Source organism: Pempheris klunzingeri, chromosome 1 (genome assembly GCF_042242105.1).
Source record: "Pempheris klunzingeri isolate RE-2024b chromosome 1, fPemKlu1.hap1, whole genome shotgun sequence".
In the NCBI taxonomy this organism is placed as follows: Eukaryota; Metazoa; Chordata; class Actinopteri; order Acropomatiformes; family Pempheridae; genus Pempheris; species Pempheris klunzingeri.
In genome coordinates, this window is record NC_092012.1 from 30,254,478 (window position 1) to 30,271,949 (window position 17,472).

At 41.3% G+C, this 17,472-nt stretch overlaps 1 protein-coding gene across 1 annotated transcript in view; it reads right to left on the reverse strand.

Annotated features, from left to right (window-relative positions):
- adamtsl3 (ADAMTS-like 3) overlaps positions 1-17,472 on the reverse strand; it is a 172,449-nt gene that overhangs the window by 16,439 nt on the left and 138,538 nt on the right. The window contains exons 17-23 of the mRNA XM_070830721.1: positions 16,198-16,408; positions 15,893-16,072; positions 14,388-14,569; positions 7,390-8,042; positions 6,241-6,472; positions 498-625; positions 1-47 (exon numbers count right to left, since the gene is read on the reverse strand). The exon at positions 1-47 is cut by the window's left edge and continues 91 nt beyond it. Coding sequence (XP_070686822.1) covers positions 1-47; positions 498-625; positions 6,241-6,472; positions 7,390-8,042; positions 14,388-14,569; positions 15,893-16,072; positions 16,198-16,408 — 1,633 coding nt within the window. The remainder of the gene's footprint in view (positions 48-497; positions 626-6,240; positions 6,473-7,389; positions 8,043-14,387; positions 14,570-15,892; positions 16,073-16,197; positions 16,409-17,472) is intronic.

A 17,472-nucleotide genomic window follows, 5' to 3' on the forward strand; every position in this document is an offset into this window, starting at 1 on the left:
CCCACGGTCTGAAACATTCCTCCATGACACTGCGATGGCTGGTGGCTCTGAAGTTTCACATATGGAGACAGAGTATCAGTCACTCATGCAGTAGTGACTGAAAGTTTCATGTTCTTTGCAGTCCTATTGGCATTTTTGTGAAATCTTGCTAATACTGTAAGTGAAAAATATAAAAAAAAATACATGTTGTGTCATCTAGTTAAAGGAACTTTTAAGGTAAGTAACCGTTTGTTACAATATTGAGCTGGAAACTTAAAGCTATAATTGAGTTGTTAGTAAGCCTACCAATTTATCTATAGAAATATCTATAAACAACTAGAAAAGTTCTGGATTGAGGTACATATACATTTGTTATATGTTGTTATTAAAATGGCGCTCTACAAATGACCTTAAACTTAATATTAGGGTACATGCATTTTATTCAAAAGTTAATTAAAATGTGTTACAGTGACAGAAATATTAGATTGTAATTATAGCAGATAATAACAATGACACACCTGCCACCAGAAGCTGAGATGTCTCTGAGTCTGAGCCATGCGTATTGGCAGCTGTACACTTGTACTGTCCTCTGTCAAAAGCTCTGGGCTGAAGGATGTGGAGCCTTCCGGAGCTATCCCAGGATACTCTGCAGGCAGGCAGGGCGGGAAGACATGTTCATCTTTCTTGTCTTATTACAGTTTGTTTATACATTTTCTATACTTTTCCAGTTTTTCCTGATGAAATGAGGGAGAACTCTCAGGGACCACAGTGCCTCAGGAAGACGGAGGCTAGGAAATGAGATTCTCACTTGTCCCTCCCACAGCAGTCATGTCACTCTAGTCAGCCCTCACAGCACTTGTTCCTGGCTGCTTGTTAAACTGTGATGGATTTTTGAAATATCTTTGAATAATAATTTTCCTCCAGATGTGTTTGGCTAACCTGGGGGTTGTTTACAACCTCTCTGACTGTGTGCCTGCTCACGCTTCTTGCCCCGCTGACTGTTTTAGCAGTGTTGCTGCATTCACAATGAAATTACCTTGGTTAGTGCAATTATTACTGGTCAATGGACTAAATTGTGATTTAGCAGAATTATACTTTAAACCAGTAGCTGAATAACTACCTGACTCCATTACTGTGCAACAGCTTTTAAAAAGGTACAAAGGACAACTTTGCAAATCAATATTTAGGACATTAGTGCTACGTGGGTACATTAGAGTATGGAAAATGTGCTGTAACAATCAAGGAAACGGCAATAGTTTGGCTTGTAGGAGGTTTGGGCCATGTGGAATTGATAATAATCTACCTGTAACATAACATAACTTATAATTGAGAGTCAATACACAGATCAATAATTTTCCATCAAAAGCCCAACTGAAAATTCTCCATCATAATTATCATAGCATTCATAGCAACACTGTTTTTAGTAAAGCAATATAAGAAAAAACAGAGTTGTTACTGAACTTTTTGCCCTGGAATGAAAACAACAGACTCCAGTAAAACTGATAAAAGTTATTTTCAAAGGTCAACTCCAGCACAGCATGCTGCAGGGAGCCAACTTCAGCTGTTATCACCCACAGTTCACTCTACAGCCACATTACTTGATAAAATGGAACCAAGGCCAATGTGGAAGATCGTGTTTTACTCAGCAGCCCATATGTCCTGCAAATGTCAATCAAGTCTCTGCCTCACTTTGGCTTTGTGTCTGTCTTTCTCTCTCTCGTTGTCAGATTGGTCTGACATTTTGGGAAATGTGTTTATTTGCCGTCTCACCCAGCATCAAATGCGAAGATCTATATCAATTTCATCCCACTTCCACTGATCGTCCTTGAGATGTTTCTACAACTTGACTAGAGTCCACCTGTGGTAAATTCAATTGATTGGACTTGATTTGGAAAGGCACACACCTGTCTATATAAGGTCCCACAGCTGGCAGTGCATGTCAGAGCAGAAACCAAGCCATGAAGTCAAAGGAATTGTCTGTAGACCTCCGAGACAGGATTGTATCGAGGCACAGATCTGGGGAAGGGTACAGAAAAATTTCTGCAGCATTGAAGGTCCCGAAGAGCACAGTGGCCTCCATCATTCGTAAATGGAAGAAGTTCAGAACCACCAGGACTCTTCCTAGAGCTGGCCGCCCGTCCAAACTGAGCAATCGGGGGAGAAGGGCCTTGGTCAGGGAGGTGATCAAGAACCCCATGGTCACTCTGACAGAGCTCCAGCATTACTCTGAGGAAATGGGAGAACCTTCCAGAAGGACAACCATCTCTGCAGCACTCCACCAATCAGGCCTTTATGGTAGAGTGGCCAGACGGAAGCCTCTCCTCAGTAAAAGGCACATGACAGCCCGCTTGGAGTTTGCCAAAAGGCACCTGAACGACTCTCAGACCATGAGAAACAAGACTCTCTGGTCTGATGAAACCAAGATAGAACTATTTGGCCTGAATGCCAAGCGTCACGTCTGGAGGAAACCAGGCACCGCTCATCACCTGGCAAATACCATCCCTACAGTGAAGCATGGTGGTGGCAGCATCATGCTGTGGGGATGTTTTTCAGCGGCAGGAACTGGGAGACTAGTCAGGATAGAGGGAAACATGAATGCAGCAAAGTACAGAGACATCCTGGATGAAAACCTGCTCTAGAGCCCTCAGGATCTCAGACTGGGGCGACGGTTCACCTTCCAACAGGACAACGACCCGAAGCACACAGCCAAGATAACGAAGGAGTGGCTTCGGGACAAGTCTGTGAATGTCCTTGAGTGGTCCAGCCAGAGCCCAGACTTGAACCCCATTGAACATCTCTGGAAAGACCTGAAAGTAGCTGTGCAGCGATGCTCCCCATCTAACCTGAAAGAGCTTGAGAGGATCTGCAGAGAAGAATGGGAAAAATACCCCAAATGCAGGTGTGCCAAGCTTGTAGCATCATACCCAAGAAGACTTGAGGCTGTAATCGCTGCCAAAGGTGCCTCAACAAAGTACTGAATAAAGGGTGTGAATACTTATGTACATATGATATTTCAGTTTTTTATTTTTAATACATTTGCAAAAATTTCTAAAAAACTTTTTGCACTTTGTCATTATGGGGTATTGTGTGTAGATTGATGAGGGAAAAAAAGAATTTAATCCATTTTTGAATAAGGCTGTAACATAACAAAATGTGGAAAAAGTGAAGGGGTTTGTGTAAATATCGTGTATATTTAACCAATATGAAAATAGAAAACTTAAAAAAAAAAATGGTATTAGTTGGCACAGAGGCTGTTTCTTGACAGGTCTTTGTGCCAATTGAGGCTTAACATATTGTGGAGATAACACTGTAGTGAATGCACAGAGATGAAACTGATATATATTCATATTTTTTATCTGACTCTTGTTCATATGGGAACCCAGAACCTTTGTCAAAAGCCACACAAGAAAAGAATCAAGTTCGAAACCATTAAGGGTTCAGCATGCTTTAGACAGATTGGTTTATACAACGTGTCGTATGACCACGCTGTACAAACCTCCTCTAATTGGTCACATTCAAAGATGAGCTGAAACGCCTGCCATCATAACGTACTCCTGTCTGCATGCCACTGCCGCTCTTTTGTGTGTCTTTGTAGCTCTGACACAATGAATTTTACAAATGGGAATAAAAGGGCAGACGGTCTCTCTAAAGCATTCATGGTGACAGAAGCAGATGTGTGATGGTATGACAAAAGGGAGGTTCTGCTTACGTGTGTGCCTCTGCAGGCTTTGCTGGTTGCTACATACAGTGGACATTATTGTCAGATCATTTCAGAAAATTACAAAACACTTCAGATATGGATCAGTCTTATCACAAACTCTATCACAGTGACAGTAATTTAACCAAGAGGCTAAGAAGTTAGCTTTCCTGACGCTTCACTCAGAGACCTACCTGTATCTGGTCAAGGCTGAATTTCTACCTGAGTAATGCAGGTCTCAAATCCACAGAACACAAAAGTCCCAAATGTCTCAGGGTCACTTTTGTCTGAATAGCTAAAAATGTGTCATTTGTAGTAGCAAAAAACATTGCTAACTGACAGGAGCTGTGCGGCTCAGTTCCTACCTATTTGGCGACGATTTAGCAAAGTTGCTCTGCGTCCTCTTGGATTCATATCTTTTTACAATGTATCTGTAATTTTGTCATCATGATTTACATATACTGTGATTTTTTTGCTGATCTAGTCCTGTTGTTTGTCTCAGAGAGGGATTTTTTTTATGTTAAAGGATTTTTGTTTTTTTTTCCTTATCCGACTTGAGGGTCTGAGGACAGAGTGTCGTATGGTGACTGTAAAGCGCTTGAATAAAACTGACTTGCCTTAAGAGTCCTGAAAAGAGTCAAAAATTCTTCACTCAAAATCTGTTTACTTGTTTTCTCTGGAGCTTTTCACATGCATTTCAGTCTCCCCATATATGAATGTACAACATAATGATTGTATATGATGTATGCAACACTACCAATCCCGTGATTGGTATATTTTAGATTCTACACTGGCTCAGCATGCTAGCAACGTTCTGACAAATCGTGCCGAACTCAGTTCAGCAGGTGTGTAACACAATGACAGCATGCAGTCCAGAGACTGTTTGTGCCTGCCTACAGGGATGACTGAAGAAACCAACAACAGGGTATGCTGTGTAAAGTGTCGGAGCAGAAAAGAACTCTGCAGCAGTCATCCATGGCGTGATTGACAGGGCCTCAAGCAAAGTGGTGATGGCTTCTATACACAGCTGCCTGCTTCCCCCACATAAGACAGAGCTCTCAAGTGGGAGAGCCTCTATCTGCATTTCAAACCTGGGAGTTGAGTAAATTTATTTTTCCTTGTTAGAGGTTTGACTTTGAATTTTAGTTGATAAGTTCCCAATAGTGCAAAGTTTGTGGTCTGCTTAAACCCACATTACATGTTCTTGTATGCTAGTGGAAATGCCATAAATTGCATTGTACCCACAGGCGCGTTAGAAATGTGGTGCCAGGTTTTCAGCTTATCTCAACAGTTCTGGCAAAATTTAAGGAAGAGAAACTGACACAGTGTTAAAATCTGTTGGCTCACCCAATGTGCACAAGGTTTCCAATATAAACAAGTTGCATTGTTGAGTATTAGATAAAAAATATTAAAACCTGGTGTGCGTATATTCATGAAGCGCAAACGATTGAACAACAATATTTTTGAATTTTGTGTCTCAAGGAAGAAGAAGTCAGGCTGAAAAGATGCTGATCTGTGAAACTGTCAACTACTATTAGACCAATATACTTTGCTGCTTTGCTCGCATGTGCTGATAGCCAATATTTGCCTTTAATCAAATGTAGTCCACATGTAAGTTAACTGAATTTCTCGGTGAGGACTGAAAATGCAGGAAATATCTGCATTTCTCTTTCCTCAGACTACTTTAGGAACAGTGAAGAGTTCAAGGGTGCTCTCACACCTGTAGTTCAGGTCATTTGGTTCAGTCCAAAAGAAAAAAAGATTGTTGCCTTTTAGTTGTGGTCTAATTTATGTTCACAAAGACTTATTACAACCAACCCCAGAGGAGTAAAAGGGTAAATCATTCACTGGATGTGGGAATCTGTGACTCTCTATGTTCAGAAGAAGTTTCTTCCACAGCATACATTTTGACATAGCAGGAAAAGCACCAATAAGTATCAATAACATTATCAATGGCTCTGTTTTAGTCAGGTGTTCCAGTAATGCGTGAATCAGGATCCTGAAACTGAAGCAGCTAACTGGAATTCAGCCATCATTATCCTACATTGCTCATCAGTATTTCCACCTCCTACAGTAACACGTCAAAACGTCCTCTGCGAAAAAGGACTTCTATATTCCAGAAATCATTTCTGCACGGTTGTGTTTTCCTGGGCCCTGTTCTTTGGACATAGATCCCTGAATCAGCTTGATTTGATTGTTGAGCATTCGACACAAGCCTGGATTTATCAATTCTTCAAGCTTACATTGGCCTTGAGCTGTTGTTATAGTAAAAAGTGCATGTTTTTCCACAGTCAGTTGGATCAAGGACAACAATTGTCAAGTTTCAAACCATTTTCAAAATCTTCAAAATTTATTTTTTTACCACTGAGAGTGAAATATCTATGCCCCTACATTGGGATTTGGAATAAATCATGTTTTGTTTTAATTTGGACTATTTCAAACTGACATAAAGTATTTTGGCTGTCTTGGGCTATATCATTTAGTATATGATATCATGATCGAAACAGACCAATAAAGTTTGCAATGTATCAGAACATCTTTGATTAGCTCCAGCTCCATGTTACCTGTCAGTGTGCTGCAGCAGAGCTCCATCTTTGGTCCAGCTGATTTTGGGCGGCGGGAAGCCCTCTGCGGGACAGAGTATGGTCAGTGATCGGGTGGCGTTGGTGAGGAGGGCACTATGTCCAATGCTGATGTTGATGTTCTTCTGAAAAGCCAGGGGGAGGGTCTGCGGCTGACTGATGATCAGTGGTCTATTCTTCAAAGAAGAGTGCTCTGACCAGTTGGGCAGTCTGTCTGTGGGACCAATCAGACGGAAACACGACAGAGGGAACGATTTTGTGTTATCCCATTGATGACGATCAAGACCAATATCATGCACAAATATGGCCCCGTATTAAAAGTTATCATATTAAATAGATTCTATTTTTATTTTGTTTTCAGTCAACCACGCTGACACTGTAAATTAGCACTGTGATTAAAACTATTGTTTATTTGTTGTTTATTGATACAGACAATGGTCTGTATTTTTCATCCATCTCTGATTTAATGGAAACAACTGATCGCTAAGTCACAAGCTCTTTGTACTTTTTCCACAAATATCAAATATCTAATATGTTCCTGTCAAGGCTAAACATTGCTCTGGTTAACATATAATGGTGCACGGGCTTGAGCATGTCAACACGATACTTATGAAAGCAGTGAGTGAAAAAGTCTACAAGGCTGTTTCAGAAACAAAAGAAGAGCATTCTGGTGATTTGCTCCCTCGCTGTGCATATCTTGTCATGAAAATATGCTGACCACATTTCATTGAATATTGATAGAAAATGCACGTCATGGTCTGGCCCCATACTGTATCTCTGGGTTACTGTGCCTTAATCAACCTGTGCACAGTCTTAGGGCAGCAGACAAGACCATTGGCTGTTTCAGGACTTCACCTCTGCTCTTTTAAGTGATTTCTTAAAATGTATTTTTATCAAAAGACTTTTGTATAACCTTATTTCATTTGGGTAATTTTGTCTGCATGTGGGTATTTGCATATGTATGATTGGTTTACATTATGTTTGTAATACATTATCGATGATTGTGCTTCTGAGAGGAAGTGGAAGAGTTTGTGTTACGGAGAATAACAAGTGCATCTCAAGGGGTTTTACAGTAAGAGCTTCAAAATTAAGCACATAGTTCACAGTATATGCAGCTGGTGTTATAATTACCTTTGGCTTGTCCTCCTCCCTCTGTAGTCCTAGTCCAGAGCTGGGCAGCAGACATGTGGGTCAGCAGTGAGGAGATGAGTTCTGAGGCTTGCTCCTGCTGGATCTCTCCTCTGTCAGCCTGCAGGGTGATATTGATCAACCTCTCAGCCACCCGAGGCTGCAGTGAGGCCTCCTGGTCACCAGGGGGCAGCAGAGACACACTAACCCTCGTCCAGATCAGGTCAAGGCCTGATTGGTGCCTATGGCAGCTAGGCAACATCTCCTCCCAGTTGGAACCAGGACTGGCAGTGGCCGGTTTGTCAGTTGACCTGCCGTCGGTGCCTATCAGTTGAAGGGTGAAGATGTCTGAAGCGGGTCCAACGACACACTTGTACACCCCAATGTCCTCTGACTCCAGGAAGTGGATCTTCAGAGAACCGGATTTGGTGACGCCCAGGCGCTTGGAGCTTGGCAGAGGGCGTCCATCTTTGAGCCAGCGGATGTAGGCTTTGGGGAACCTTCTGACAGGGCATTTGATGACCAGGGAGGTGTTGGGCTGGAGGTAGGCATGGCCGCCAATGGTAAGGTGGAGGCGTTTCTCCTTGCGGGTCTGGATGTAGATTTGGTGCACACCCATGAGCAGCGGACACTGTTTAATCCCCTCCACATAGCCTCTGGCCTTTGTTGGACGTCTCTGCTTGACTTGATTCTTCACCGGAACCTTCTGGGTGTCTTTGGGTCTCATCTCTTTCTTGTGCTCTGTGGTAATAAATAAGGAAAGCAAGACAGTATTCTTAAATTTTTGTGTATTCTGTATCTCACAGAATTTGGAAAAGTAAACGTACACAAACAATGTAAAAAGATTAAACTGTCTCAACATAAAATATGAGCGACCAGGCTTCCTGGAAAACTTGGGTTACTTGAACATAAGTACTTATCATTTCTTGAACTTGTTCATTAGTTGTTCTAAAGTAATACTTGATTAGTCAACTTGACTAAGATAAAGAAAACGGCTTAGACAAACAAAAGGAATAGTTCAACAATTTGGGAAATATTCTTATTCACTCTCACTCTTTGAAGGTGAGATGAAAAGATAAAAATAACTTGAAAAGAATGGGCTATAGTTATTACATTTCTAGATAACTGACACAGTGCAGCTGTCTTTTGGTCGTCTCCCACCACAACCTTAATGTTACTCTGGGTAATTCCATTTGTAGTATGTCTACACCTGATCTGCACTCATTTGCACTATGCTTCTGATGTGTGCATTTCCCAATAACAGTAAAAGCGCTAGTGCAGACGCCAGATGAGTGGAATTCATTGTACAGAGAACTTGCAAAATTAATATTGTAATGGCGGCAGACCCAGCAGGCTTCCAAGCTCTGAAACAAAAACAGTGTGAATCCAGGGTGTCAACTAAATGCAGTTCTCTCAAGTCTTCAGATCTGGGGGGGATACAGCAACACCTTTCAAGTGTATGAAGATTTCAATTGGTGCACATCACCTAGTAGGGTTGACCTGGAGATATGTAATATTTTTTGCTACTTTACAAGAGCGTGAAGCAGCAGATTTGGTCTGCCCACCATCTCCACAGGAACAAAAGACTGCATTGAGTAAAATGGGCCCAGGCCCTGACGGGATGCATATGTATATGTATGTAATTATGCAAATATGGTGAGGATGCTTCATAATCCTACAAGCTCTGGTCCTGCACCTCCTGATGTATAAGTCTTGCAGGGAGGGGGTGTGTGGTATCAGTAGTGCTAGGCTCAACGCCCTCCTGTCCTGAGTAGAGCTGTCACCAAACCAGACAGTCCAGACCAAATCTCACATTCCCTATCCAAATCAGAAAAAAGTCTCACTACATCGGCCTGACGGACAACATTCTCGTATATCTAACAGAGAACACTTCACTGTCTTTCTTTTAGCTGCATTTGAAGACTTCAAACGGGGATTTTACATTGAAGACGAGGCTGTAACGAGACTACCCAAAACCTCTGAGCACAAACATGCAAACATTTATCTGACTTACTGTGAGGTGATATTCGTTTCAAATCATCCAGGAGGCCTTCTGTATATATGACAAACATGGGCTGTACTATATATTTAACACTGAGTAGAAAAGCTAAGTGATTTCCACACAGCCTGACGGGGGATGTGGGCCAAGCAGTGTGACATCTTTATTTGTGCACTGTTTCATATGTCAGCTAAACATGGCATAACATGGAATAACTCCTGACAAATTGGAGCAGTTTGGGTCCGTGTGAGTAATGATGATTGTAAACCATGCTGATGGATGGTCATACTTAGACTATGAGAAAATGCAAACATTTCCCTCCCTTTGCTTCTCCCTTGGATTTCTTGGGCTAAAGGGGAATAGCCAAATACATTTGACATCATTAACTCAACTAAAGCATTGTGAGATAAGCTCTGGGGCAGTGAAGTTGCTTAGTGTAAGCATGGTTAGAGAAATAGGAGAGCAGTTCAAGGCCATAGTAATTATTACTGGATGGATGGGCCTGCTTATCACTGGCTTTGGTATCCATCAATGTTTTAGTGATGTGGCAATACTGCAGTCTTGTAGTTTCACTCTTACTTACTTATACCTAAAGCAGCATTTACAGCAGCAAAGCTAAATGGATTTGGGGCACAGGGGATCATCAAAGGCAAGGCGAGACAAGTAAGGAGAGGCTTTTTATGAGAAGTCAGGACTTGGTCATTCAACTTCAGGCCACAGCGTGAATGTTAAAAAAATCCAAAAATAAAAATAAGATTTTTACTGACAAGAATTATTATGCAGGCAGTTTGGAGAAATGCCAATGATTACTTTGGTTGTTGCTGAGATTCCTGCCTTTCAAAACTTGCCTGTTAAGGGTCTATTTCAATTTGCCGCTTATATATCATTAACATCACAACTAAGTTGTGACAGATTATAAAACTGCAAAAATGCATTTGGTTCAGTCGAAGCCAGCACGACACCTCAGCAGCCAGAGTTATCCAGATCTGGTGGTGGATATCTTTGTTTTGGCAGTTGCATGTAGGATTTTATGTGCGGTAACAAACCTTCATGCAACTGCAAGGATGTGTGTCGCTGCCACGGCTCTGCACAGCAGAAAAACACTGTCTGTGGACACACAAATGGTGAATTTTATACCCAAAACATGTGCAACTGTGAAATGCGTCTTTTTTTTTTTTGCGCAGAATGAGAAGCCTGTCTTGTCAACCCTTTTAAGAAGTGAATTAGTTCCTAAAGGGTGATTTTAAAGTTAAATGCAGTTTGAGTTGTGTGAAAAAAGTAAAACACAGGGAAAGTTTTAGCTGAGCTCCCAGATACCAACATGCAGAACTGTTTTGGAGTCCAGATGATATTATAAGAGAAAAAAATGTAGCAAGCTGATTAACAGGACTACTTTTATTTCAGCTTATTATTCTGTGTCTGTCTGTGTGGGAGAGTCAATGTATAGTGGAGTTTGTGTATTTAACCACAGCACCTCACAGACACCACCAGTATCCATTTTACGGCACACTAGGACATACTAGATTTATTAAGTAATAATAATAATAATAATAATGATCAGTTATTAACAAGGTCCAAGAAATGAGACGACATCACCCCCATGCTTACTTCCTCACACTTTCTCCCTGTTCAACTCAATTCAGGGTAAACTTCAAAACACTCCTAATTGTCTAAAAAGTCATGGTTTCACCCTTACATGTGTCTCAGAACTTCTAACGAAGCAGCACCCGACCTGTCAGATCCACCCACCATGTTATGTAGGCTGTGCTCTAGAACAGCCTGCCGGAGGCCATTAGACAGGCTGAGGCTGGTGATGATACACCTTACGACCCATGTTTGTTCACTGCCTTTTAATCATGTTTAACCTGTTTTGTTTTTTGAGTCTGTTGGTTGACATTGTATTTAAACTTGTTTCTATTTTAAATGTGCCTTATTTTCACAACATCTATGCATTTAATGTGCATACCGTGCTTTAGATATTAAACAGACTTGATCTTACAAATGGGAAATCAATGAAAAATGTTCATGGAGAATGGAGAGCGGATTAATGCAGATGCTTCCATACAGGACACATGAACCCAGTGAATTCTTCAATGAGTATGGAAATAGTGTGAATCATATGCTATGGCCTTCCTAGTCATGTGAACCCGACTGAACACCCCCTGTATGGGAGACTTTTGAGACACGTGCTAGACAGCACTCTCCATCAAAATCATTAAAACACCAAATGAGAAAATGTCTTGTAGGAGATTGCTGTTCACCTTAAGAGTTTAAGCCAAAGAGGACTGAGGCTGTTCTCAAAGCTTGTGCTGGACCTTACAAGGCACTTTATCCTTTATTATTAGACATGTCAACCTTCTGTGTGACCCATCAGCTGTTGCATCTATAACAAGCACACCACTTTGGCATGGACACGGTAAATCTAATCTCATCATAGTAAGTGAAAGTTAAAATCAAATCCAAATGTGTACCAAAACACTATTTGTGCCTTGTGTCTTGATTCAGCACGTGCTGATCAATAACAAACACCACAATGTTCATCAAGGGAAGAATCCACATTAGCACACCTGCGCATTAAGACCCCATCTATACCTGATATTGATCTGTGTCTGTGTCATGTTAATGCAGGTGTAAATGCATGCAGAATGTATTGTGATCTAAATGCAATTAGACCGGTGAGCCCACATCTGGCGGTGGTCTGGCTTGGATTATAATCAGCCAGGTGTAAATAAGGTGTTTGTTGACACGTCTGCCAGCCCTGCTTATTATAATCTGCCTTTTCTCATGCGCTGTCCCCAAGAATGGTTTTGATTAGTCAAATTATCTCATGTTGCAATTTACAGTTCACTTGTTACAAATTTGGTGACACAGGCCCCAGATTTAAATGGAGCCTTAAACATTAGAGGCACAAGAAAATCTGCAAGAAACTGAACTTGTTTATATGACCGCATGAGGAATCAGAAGTTGTTCCAAACAGTGAAGGTCATCATGGAGAGGGGGGAGACATCATTTAAGCCAGTCTCCTCTGGAAGACATTCACAGTGTTGCACTCGCTTGTTCCCATGAAAAATGACAGAAGCAGTTGTGTCGTGAATGAAAAGAGATAGCTAGTGACATACGTTCCCTGTCCCATCAGGCCAATCACGGCCATAGCAGGTGTGATTGTCAGGTTTCGGTTTCAGAAAGTTACAGAAATTGTTGGACGTACTAGCATACTAGCAGCTTAACTCTCCCAAGGACCCAGCCTTGACCTTAATCCTGATTAATCAATAGTATTTATGGAGAGAGCAGCAGCTGGAGAGAACATTTTATGAAACACATTTGGACTCGGACTTTCAGGAGTCACAGTGACATTTACAAGCCATTCACTCATGTGTTTTACAGCCTGTGTCCCTGCTGAGGTGAGTTACAAGAACTCGCAGAATTACAGAGTCTGATTAAATGGTGGCTCCATGAATGTTGGAACAGCACTTTTTCTCACATGCACGCAGTGAAAATGAATGCGCACACAGTGGAAAGGGCTCTACCTCCTGTAGCTTGGCCGTAGCCTCCATGTGAACTCATCAACGCAGAATGAACAGCTGCTGAACTCGATGCATGATTTTCACATGTCCTTCCCACATGTTGGGACTACACACACCTCCTCGCTGTGTATTCACAGCACAGCACACTACGTTAGCATAAATACTGAAGATAAGCCTGGCTGCGTGAACCGTTTTCCTTCAAATATTCATGCTCAAAGAGAGAACTGGATCTGTTGATAGCTTGATAAAGTGAAACCCCGCAGAGGGCTAGGGAGTGTGTACATTGCTCACAGCCCCATGGGTAATCAGTTTCCAGCCGTACACACATACCAACACTGTGTTCATGAGAATGTTTAATAAGGCTGTAATCTGGCCTGTCACAGCTACAGTTCATCTTTCTGAGCGTTTATATCGGAACAAGCAAGCCAACAATTCTGCCTGCTTCAGTTTAATCTGCGCCTGGGCATTGAAAATGATTTGATATTAAGATATTATTCACAATATTATCCACAAAATAATTGTGGACACACACCTAATCCTTTTTTCCTTCATTCTGTCAGATCGGTATACAGAAAAAGAGTCATAATCGTCTGATATTATTTGCAAAATAAAACATTAAGAGAATGCATTTGCATAAATTAAGCAGAGTTGACCGGGAGGTGACTGGACAGGGCTGCACCTTCTAGAAACAATGAGTTTATTCTCTTACCCACCTGTCTGGACATGGGGGGCATTACTGCAGAAATGTTATTTGCAAATGTGTGTGGAGAGTTGGGAGACTGTATCTCAACCTGTATGTGTGTATTCAGATTTGTGAACGTGTACTGGGAACCTGAAAATGGGCATTTAGATTTGAAAGTGTGCAGAGATTTGTGTACACAGATTTGTGAATGTGTGCACTAATCTCTAAATTTGTACGTGGTTAATGTAGAATCTGAAACTCTCCTCAAAAAACTCAATGAAAGTGGCCTAGTGATGAAATTATTTAGCTTCAAGAGCTGGTAAAACAGATAATTCTTCAGTTCCCCCTCATATGCACCTCTCAATCTGCTGTCTTCTAACACCAGACTTCTTCTACACTCCTGCAGTGTCTGAGATCTGCACATAAGTGGTGGTCTGTCTATAACATCAGATTGTCGCCCTGAGCTAGGGCTCACAGGCTCACAAGACTAAATGTAATTTGTTACTTCCATTGCTAGCTGTGTAACAGGCACACCCACAAAAAGCACCTTTCTAATGCATAAAGTCATGTTAGTATACAAATCTGAGAGGCATATTTTATAATCTACTGCTCACACACCCATTGTGGCCGTGTCAGTCATAGATGTAAATGTAAATAGATTACAACAATCATTAATACTTGCTGGGTGCTGTTCTGTCTCTGCAGACCACAGGATGTATAGGTTTTATGTTTATATTTTTATTCATGTATTTTTTAATTAAATGTGAACATACTGTACATAAAGGTGTTAGAATACATGTGTGAGTGTTTGTGTGTGTTCTTACTCGGACAGGCCATCATGCGGCAGGTTCGTACGAGTGGTGGGGAGGACAACCCTGAGCACAGCTCCCTGGCCAGTGTTACCTGTTGGCCCATGGCCGTCAACTGGTGACACAGAGGGTCCCTACGCTGGATCCCCAAACCACAGGACACTGAGCACTACAGAGTAGAATAGAATAGAATAGAATATGAATGTTTATAGCATATAACCCTCAGTCAACATCCCTATCTTTAGCCAGAACATTGCGATTGGATGATTCTGCAAAACCTCTGATTGGGTTGTGTTTTAACATCCAATGTCAAATGTTTCTGCACATGCCAAGTATGGTTAAGGTTTAAGAAAAAAGCCATCATTTATTGTTGAATTAAAACATGATGCACATGGAACAATGGCAGCTCTGCAGAATTGTCCAATATCGATATAAAAAAATACTGGTGAATCCTTAAGGGCAAGAAATTATTGTAGAAGCAACAACTAAGTAAAACAACTCATACTAAGTAAAGAAAACATGGGGGCACAATAAAAAAATGAAGCATGAAGCAGCAACAAACATTTTTGTTGACACTGTGATCGTGCAGTCAACAGTGAACGCACACTTGTCAAGTAAATCACAAACACAGGTTTGATTTGTTCATCTACATTTTTCACTTTGAACCCTTTTCCCTCCGTGTGATGCATCTAATCTCAGCGCTGACATTCAACATGAGCTGATGCCACCAAGGTATCAATACAAGTACACTTTTGCTCATTTCTTTAGGTGAAGATGTGAGTTTATTCAGGATTTTAGTTCTACAAGCGTGGTCGCATCAGAGAGCCAGGAAAATGCTCGTGCTTGTCAACACGATAGCTCCCAAAGTTAGCTGGCTTACTGACTGTTAGAGAACTATTAATTACATGTTAGTTACCTTCATGTTAATAAAGATTCATACAACAGTCAGCATTTAAAAATACAATTCCCTTGAAACTCAAACAGTGTGGCAATGTGGGTTTTATAATTAAAACTTGGTTTTCCTCATATTATCATATTTTCCAAAATCATGTGGGTGGAATGACTTTAAGTTCACTTCAGGCCTCTTTAAGTTAACATAACTGCCTGCAAACCATGCCTCTCTTGTGGAGCAGTTTGTATTCTGGCCGAACAGGATTACGTAAACGTGGCTGGTGCAGCACAATTTGGACTCTCTGGCTCTCGTCTGCCGAGAGGGTTTGCTATTGGCTGAGGCTGCAAAGCTGTGGGTCAAAGTTCCCTAAAGTCTTAGAAAATGTCTGCATATTTATTTTGCCCCTGCAGGGAAATCCACATTTTGCTGTGGCTCCATTGAAAATAACAGATTTTGCTCTAAAATGTTGCTGTTATGAACGAAGACTTGATCAGGCCTTAGTTCAAATTAGATAAGATTCTGTAGAAATATTGCAATATTGAAAACAGAAGCTTGCACCCCACCACAAACTGTTTCATTTCTCCATTCACTGGTGCTCACCTTTCCCCATTCCCCTCCTGCCCAGTAGGGCAGACAGTCAATGTTGCTGCAGACTCTGTTAGTGGCAGGTTTGGCCCCCCAGCAGGACTTGTCTCCCAGCCTCCTATAGGCACCTGTGGACAGGAGCTGCTTACAGTAGACCTTCCGCACCTGGACACCTCCCCCACAGGATTGGGAGCACTGGATGGAAGAAACAGAAGAAGAAGATAGAGGTAGGAAGGACACAACATTCATGGGTACATACACACACACACACACACACACACACACACACACACAGACACACACACACACAGAGTCCATACCTGCTGCCAAGGATCGCTCTCCCAGGCTGGAGGACAGTCCACCTGGTTGCAGGGTTGCAGGATTGCAGGTTTAAATTCCCGGCACTCGTCCTCTGAAACTGTCAGAATGTCCTGCTGGTCCACGGACAGCAGACGCATGCAGAACACACTCCTGGTCTGTATGCCGACACCGCAGGATGCAGAGCAGCTGGTCCACGCTGTTACCTCCCACCTGCAGGGAGATAATGAAGCAGGTCAGACACAAACTACTGCGAAATATTAGGGTGCAAACTCTTTCTAGGGGATGGACTGTGGAAGTGGTGATAGTTTATTCCTATTTTACCTACAATATCAAACGACCCCTTTTTGGCACTTCAAAAATACACCGTATCATTTTCAGATTAATCAGGATACATTAGTATTGTAAATAAATATTGTATAACAGAGAAAAGTAGTGAAAAACTAATTTTGCATGTCATTATATCTCTTCCTTCTCTCTTGTCTCTTCCCACCCACACTGTGTGGGATAGATGAAAGGAGCAGAACTGAGGATGGAGGAATCAGGGCAACATGTATCTGAAAATGAAACGTTCTTACTCAGTCCAGCGCTTTAAAGTGGCAATCACTCGAGATACACACACGTCACTGCTTGTAATGGAATATTCAGAACTTGGTTTTGCCTCAGTAATTCAATAGAGGCATGTTGTTGTATCAACTGTATTTTCTATGCAAAGTTTTAGTTATTTCCTCCAATAAAACATCGCACATGTTGAAATAAGGGGTAAAAATAAAATAAATACTGTTTATTGTTTGTTGACTTTAGCTAAAGATGTAAAGACGTATATGCATGCATAGTAATCTGCTATAGCAGGCGAATAAAAGTCATACATGTTACTAATATATCATGTATTACTTAATACATTTGAAGTAATTTATAGAAAGAATCCAGTACGTATGTTGTGTTATTAAAGTTCATTAGCACAGCTGCAATGTCAAATAATAACATAAAAAGAAGATGTCAAAAATCGTAGGTATTGAATCAAACAGCTCATAGTTGTCTATTATTTTCTGACCACTATACACAACATGAACAGTTAACTTCTCACCTCGAGCTACATTCGTAGTCTTCCAGTAAATGTAAATGATAAATAGAGATAAGTAATAGAAAATTACACACCCCATGAAAGGGAAAGTCTGACAATGATAATGCCAACAGCAAAGGGAATCAAACAGGGAGCTAAATGAAATTCATTCAAAGTTCATTCTCAGCTGTTAAGGTTACTCAGCAGGTACAGA